This window comes from Poecilia latipinna, unplaced genomic scaffold (assembly GCF_001443285.1).
Source record: "Poecilia latipinna isolate Pla-1442-1.1 unplaced genomic scaffold, P_latipinna-1.0 Scaffold5385, whole genome shotgun sequence".
NCBI classification, from domain to species: Eukaryota; Metazoa; Chordata; class Actinopteri; order Cyprinodontiformes; family Poeciliidae; genus Poecilia; species Poecilia latipinna.
The window spans coordinates 4,383-11,504 of NW_015118001.1; the positions used below are offsets into that span (position 1 = coordinate 4,383).

Here is a 7,122-nt window from a genome sequence, read left to right on the forward strand (position 1 = left end):
ATAAAACTGCGAACATTTCCTTCGGTCTCTCGCAGAGCCATTAACATGAGGTAAAGCCGGAGTAGTACATAATGGAAGATGATATTAGTTTAAGTGGGTGAGAAGCTGTGATACCGTTGCTCCTAAGGCTGCTGGGGAAGTAACAAGGAAATGGAACCAATCATAGAGAAATCGATCTTAATTCACCTTCCCAGAAAGTTGCAGAGCAAAAACGTGTTTTTTCAGCCAACAATGGAGAGGGGAAAAAAAAAGACTATCTGTAAAAACATTTTACTTAACTGCATTTTGAGTCAAATGTAAAAAAAAAAGAAAAAAAAAAAAAAGTTATATCTCATAAACTGCAGTTTCAACATTCATTGACTTCACATTTCTGTATTAAAATTTTTCCTCCCTGATTGCTCTGATGTAATTTTCTGATCTTAAATCTTGTTTTCATTAGCTGTAAGCACAAAATCACCTTACAGAAATAAAGGCCAGAAAACACCAGTCTTTATGTAATAAATCTACAGATCATTTCAGTTCATCAAATGAGTTGCTAAAATTAACTCTTTAATAATATTCTAATTTTTACTGAATATGACTGTATGAGTGCAGCTCAAAAGTTTAAAATATCACTTTTTTTGTAGCTTTTTCTAAAAATTAAACTCATTATATGGATTTATTAGAGGGAAATATTTCAAGCCTTTATTTCATGTAATTTTCATGATTATTGCTTGCAGATAATGAAAATCCAAAATTGTGTGCCTCATATGTTTAGAATATTACACAAAAACAAAAGTATCAGAAAATGTAAGCCTTCTGAAAAGTATGTCAATTTTTATCCTGCAGCTATGCAACTTTTATTTGAAAAAGTCAATAAAATGTGAATAGTTTTTGCATAAAATACTAAAAAATACAAACAAAACTAAACACTAATTTATGCAAGCAGAAATCTGATCCCAGAACAGCGTTGCATGAACTTCTGGCTCCCCCTAGTGGCAACACAGGAGAACTACAGCAACATTCAGACGACAAAAGAAAACAGCAGAAATCACAGGTGACCCAGAAAGTTTAATTCATAATTGAGGAACTGAACGGTGATCAATAGATACTGTAAATGACACAAAGCAGATGACTGAACATCAATTCACACAGTGTTTATCTGAGGTACAGTACAGGCACATCAACACCAAAACTCAACATAAAACACTGAAGTCAAGCAGAAACACTTCTTAGCAATAAGACAGTAATGGAGCCTTAATTTAAAGTCACTGATAAAACAGGCACTTTTAAAATCTATTATAGTACAGCACAATTAACTTAAAAAATGATTCAGCTGATATGTTGAACACGAGAGGAAACACTTCAGTCCTTTTTTTGGACCAGGAGTCTTCATCCTGAGACTCTTCAAACTTTTGTGCGTACAAGAAAAAAAGAAATCTTGTTAGTTCAGGACTCCAACAGAGCAACTGTTTTAGACAAGACAGCTTTATGTTAACGGGAAAGAACTGAGTCACAATGAGAAGCCATTATTAGCCATCGTTTTTCATCATTGTTTCCTAACCAGAGTCCGGCTACTCAAGTCAGATCCGATTTCTTAATGGCCATCAGTGTTGTCTCTCTCTCTACAGCGATGAGGGTGGAGGGGATTTGCAAACATTTTAACTTACATATAATGGAGTATCACAGTCTCCATAGTGTTTTGGCATCATTTAAAAGAAAAGTGCACACTTTGGAGTGCTTTGGAGGACAAACCAACTGCAACACAGTCTGACTGTGGAGTGAGTGTGTCTGCAACACATGGTACACACACTGTCCTGCAACAGGAAATGCTGTAGAAAAATTATACTGAATCTGCATCATTCTGATCATAATTCATAAGAAATAAAGCTTCTACACAGAAGCTTTGTTGTCTTCATTTTAGTTATACATCTCATGAATTTTACAAAATAAAACTGGACCTGTTATTGTCTTCAATCTGACATTTTCTAAAATATATATATTTAAAAAAATCAAGTAAAGGAACATAAAAAAACAGTTTCCGTAACATTTCTGCACCAGCAGTTTGTGCTGCTTCTGTATCAGCAATGCAGAATCACAGAGAAAAAAATACTGACTTTTGTTCTAAAAACAATAAAAACTAACAGAAATGTTTGTGCAGTAGTCGTCAGCGATGCTACACTGTAATGCTCATTTAGAAAGGTTCAGTCCTTCAGTTCTCAACAAACACAAAGTGCCAGCAGGAAGAGAGTAGATCCTTCAGTAGATCCAGACTCCTCCTTCAGTACCGACTGTTTGGCCCACATGTGTGCAATACACACGGCTGGACAGCAGGGGGGGCTGGTGAGCACTCAGCTTAATAAGTTCATCCTCAGTTCACCAGCAGGACGTCTTCATATGTTGTTGTTCTGAGGAGTCAAAGCATAAAAGAGGTTTCAGACCTTAAATTAAACAACAAAATGTTATTTAAGACTCAGAAAGTTATTTTAATCCCGATTCATGTACGTAAACTCCACATGCATGATTTTGTTAGGTGCATCTTAAAATACGCTTCTTATTTTAGTATTTAATGGGGTGTATGAGTGATGCGCTCACCTGTCACAGCAGCAGAAGAAGGAGCAGGGAGACGTCTCCACTCCCCTGAACTTGCCAGACGTTGGTGCATCTGTACACTCGGCTATGAAGGCGTGCAGGTCTGTGATGTGGATCGGTTCCTGGGTTTGGTGCTGGGGAAATCAATGACAACACGCTTCTGTTATGTATAGATTTCACTCTTCCCAGTCGCTCCGTACTCTGCTGTGTACTACTGATGTGCTACATTTATCTCTGAGAGATAAATCAGACGTACAGTTGAGACCAGAAGTTTATGTACACCAAATAAAGAAAAACCAACACCTTTTTTCCTCGTTTTATTATAAAAATTACTTAAATTATTTGTATTTGCTAAATGCCACAATAATGAGTAGAAATATGTCAGAGATTTACACAGTAATGTCTTCAAGATCATACATCTACCTACAGATTATCTCATTACCGTTGTTTTTTTTTTATGTTTAAACAGCTATGAGGCACAGTGAAGAAACCAGAAACTGCCATTTAATCAACAGGTTGTTGCTAGGTAACCAAAGAGTGAGTGAGTTGCTAGGTAACCAAAGATTAAGTTAGTTTGTTGATCCCACCAATCTTGTTTAGCTGAGGTTGAGCAGCTAACCAAGCTCAGATGATGATGTCTTTCTTTGGAAACTTAACTGACACATTTAAATTAATTTGAGGGTTTAATACATTAAATACACAAGACATCTTTCATTATTGTGCCAAAATTATTTCTATTTAGCAAATAGAAATAATTTTGGTAATCCTAATGGACCTAAAACAAGAGACGTTTGGTCTGATTTAACCTCAAACAATGAGGAAAAAAAGGTTTATGTGTTTTTTTTTATTCAGTGCAGTAAAATTCTGGTTTCATTTCTAACCAGATTAACATTATGCAGAAATTCACTGCGTCTGCTACAGTTTTCAGAAAGAGTAATTTCTTACATTATCAGTACACTGATTTTGGTTTCCCTTCTTGTTCTGATTGGATAAGTGTCTCACCTTAATGGTCTCGTAGGCTCCAGTGATGAGAGCGATGAACAGAGACAGGACCATGTAGATGAACAGGGAGATGAAGGTGTAGAGGTAGATCTGGCTGAACGCCCAAACCAGAGTGCTGCTCTCCTGCATCTCCGAGAACGTCACAAACATGTCGTCCCCATTAATGAGGGAGAACAGGCACTCCGACACCATCGACAGAGAGCGAAACTGTGGGGGGGTGAAAAACAGAGATGAAGATTGTTTACATGAACGTAGTTTGATGAAAGCTGAGTCGAGGGGGGAAATTAAAAGTCGAACAATGTGCTAAGCTCAGATGAAAACGAAATTACAGCCGTACAGCTACCTAAAAAAGGTGTAATAAGTATTTTTTTTAAATCATAATGTTTATAGTTAACACAATCAAGTCAAAATGTTTGTTTTATTCACCTTGACGTGGTACGGTCCGAGCACGATCCAGCCACAGAAGCAGTAACCCAGATAGATGACGGCTACGCAGCAGCAGAAGCGAATCACATTGGGGAACGCAACTCGAAGTGTGATGATGAGGATCTGAGAAAAGAGAGCAAAGATCAGGCAAACTAAAAGCTTAAAGGAACGCTCGCCTACAGAACAGCCAGAGGATCCGTGACTTACGTTGTACTTTTGGAAAAACGTGAGGTAGCGAATGACTCCCACCCACACCAAAAGGGTGGAGGTCCCCAGCAGGATGGCACAGATGTCATAGGACGACGTAGTCTGTCAGGGGAAAAAAAAAGCAAGATGGACGACACATTTTTAACATAAGAAGCGCCTGAACTTATAGATCAAAATGCTGTGTTGAAGAAAACTAACACCTCACGTAATCCTAGAGCAACACAATAAAAATAACGCTGATGTAAGACCAGGTAATTTTATTTATACAGCACATTTTCAGCAACAAGGCAGTCCGAAGTGCTTTGCATGAATTAGGAGGAAATGCAAACAAAACCAAAAACTACATAATGTTCCCCTTGTTTGATCAGAATAATAGTCCATAATTTATAAACCAGTAGAAGTTTCTTTGGATTCTTGTTCTGATAAAACTAAATGTTGGTTTTCCAGGTTTGGTTCTTGTTCTGGGTTGTTAAGTAGACGGTATTTTCTAAGTTTGTTCTAAATTTGTAAACTAAGAGGCGTTTCTCCTCCTAGGTCTTGCTCCAATATTAAAAGTATGAAAATGTTAGTCTAAGCCAGGTAATAAAATAATATTCCACAGTTTATAAAAGTAGCTAAATCTTGACCTAATGTAAATAGTGCTCCACTTTCATTAAAAGTAATGAACTAAGCAGTTTTCTGTTTTAAACGTTGGTCTAAAGCAATAAGTCCTCCACAGTTTATAAAAATAATAATCTATAAGAGTGTAAAGCTGTAGGACCTTTGATTCGATGCAGATTTTGATGATGCTGCCTGTGATGGTGAAGATGTCGCTGATGATGAGAAGAATATACCAGCCGTTGATAAACTCAAGCCGATCCGCCCAGCACACTTTACGATCCAGAGTATCCTTGAAGTACTTAACAAACTCCTGTGGAGAAAGTCAAACATTAAAACCCGTCAGACTCTTTTACGTTTATGCAAGCACACACATACACACCACCATTCAGGTTTTCTGTTTGTGCTTTTCGTTTTATGTGACATTCATGAAGCAGTTCTCATGAGGTTCTCTTGCTGTTTTTGTTTTGGTTACAAAGAAACTCTCCTCCTACCTGCTGCAGGATGATGCCTCGCAGCAGGGAGCGTCCACATAGGAGCAGAGACAGCAGGCACATCAGACAAACGATCACGTCGAACGTCACACGCGTGAAACTCTCAGCTGTGTTTAAAAGGAAAGAAAAATTTTTACATCGTTTTGGTTTTGAACATTTATAAATGGACTGCATTTGCAAAGCCCTGCAAAGGGATTCACACTGCATGAACAATTAAACATGTTTAATGTTGCACTAATTACATTACTCCATGGATTAGAACATATGGCTCTTGAAATTTGTTACAAGAGAAATCTGTAAATTTATCTGTTGTTCATTCAGCCTGTGAGAAAGCATGAAAGCATATCTGCCTGTATGACCCGTCAATAGATAACAGGAAGGCTGAAAAGGCAGAAAAGTTGCTGTTTTTTGTCTTTTGTGGATTTGTAAGTGTCAAACTTATAGAAACCCAAAATGTGAAGATGCTTGTTCTACAACCAGAGGATTCAAAGCAGCAAATGGCTTTTTGCCAACTAATGATTTTAAATATAATTACAAATTCAGTTTTTAGCTGATTTTTATTGAATCATTTTTGTTGAATTTCCACAACAGAATGGTATTACAAAAGCAATAATATATTTTTGATCCATTTTCCTTTTCATCAGGTCAGAAAGTATTTGCTTTATATTTATACCATTTTCCACAAATAACATTATCCCATAGTGGAAAATGTAAGGTCTCATTAAAAACTTTTGTTTTTTTCTATTTGAAACCTAAAAACTGAAGTCTAATTTTAGTTTTTCAAAATGACAACAAATTTCCTACATCAGAAATCATAAGTTGTCTTTTTTTTTTATTATGTCACATTTGGCTCTAAACAAGTTGATTTAGTTGGATAGAAATGTCTCTTTGGATTATAATGGTTGCAGGAAGACTCCTGCTTTAGTAATGCTAACCATGCTAACTGCACTTATTGCTAACACAGACTGAAAAGACAAAGTTTAAAATCCAAACACTAGAATTATTTTGTATGTTTTGAAGAAATAGTAAAACTCAGTTTTACATTGACTGTTCTCTTACACAGTGTCTAATTTGAAATGATTCCTCACAAAAGAAAACATGGACATTAATATTTTGAATGCTTTTCTTTCATAGTCTTAAGTTCTTAAAGAGAAATCTGCCAAAACTGAAGTATGCAGGTCAAAGCTTTACAAAATCAAAAATCGGCCAAAAATGTTGTTTATTTCTAGCTGAAATCAGTAAATATTCTCTTTCAAAGAAGCAACAGCACATATGAAATGGTCAGAAATGAGAGGCTTGGTGACTTACCATGGCCAGAGACACTTGGGTCTTTACATTCCCTCATCATCGCCTTGTTTTCCAACCAGATCTTCACTTTTCCACTGTGAGCCTTGTTGTCCATCACTATCTGAAAGGAAGAATCAGCAAAACATAAATCTTATTATATTACACCAACTTTTCACAAACATTTCAGCAACTTGTAACTATGATTTCCTTTATGCACCTGTGAAGGCTTATGTGTTACCAGATTTAACATGAATAAATTATTTCCAGCCAGGAGATTTGATCTGTTTTTGATTTGCTTCTTGAAATCCAGTTCGTGACTTTTCTTTTGCATCGTGATGCTACTCTTAAACCAGGATAAACTGGATCATTGTTTTAGCGCCATTATGTTGGAAAGATCAGAACTGCTTCAAAAGCACAGGAAAATATTTGCTAGCAGTCCAGTAAAATTAACACCACAATGACTAAATCTTATGGAAATGTCAAGAAATAATGATATGCTGGGAAATAATATTTTAAAAAGTACTACGACCCCTGGTGA

The 7,122-nt window shown here is 36.4% G+C and overlaps 1 protein-coding gene across 1 annotated transcript; it reads right to left on the reverse strand.

Moving 5' to 3' along the window:
• Nucleotides 1-1,030: 1,030 nt before the first annotated feature.
• LOC106943506 (mucolipin-1-like) lies at nt 1,031-6,778 on the reverse strand. The gene is made up of 8 exons (XM_015026812.1): nt 6,606-6,778; nt 5,298-5,404; nt 4,967-5,116; nt 4,207-4,308; nt 4,000-4,122; nt 3,574-3,780; nt 2,575-2,705; nt 1,031-2,387 (listed from the first exon to the last, which is right to left on the reverse strand). Exons 1-8 carry the CDS (start codon nt 6,697-6,699, stop codon nt 2,351-2,353), a joined length of 951 nt encoding a protein of 316 aa, XP_014882298.1. The 5' UTR covers nt 6,700-6,778; the 3' UTR covers nt 1,031-2,350.
• Nucleotides 6,779-7,122: the final 344 nt, after the last annotated feature.

Coding starts and splice junctions, on each gene's coding strand:
- LOC106943506 (XM_015026812.1), bottom strand. CDS start 6,699: ATGGACAACAAGGCTCACAGTGGAAAAGTGAAGATCTGGTTGGAAAAC. Junction 5,405..6,605: donor CCCAAGTGTCTCTGGCCATG/GTAAGTCACCAA, acceptor TTTTAAACACAG/CTGAGAGTTTCACGCGTGTG. Junction 3,781..3,999: donor TCGGACCGTACCACGTCAAG/GTGAATAAAACA, acceptor ACCCCCCCACAG/TTTCGCTCTCTGTCGATGGT.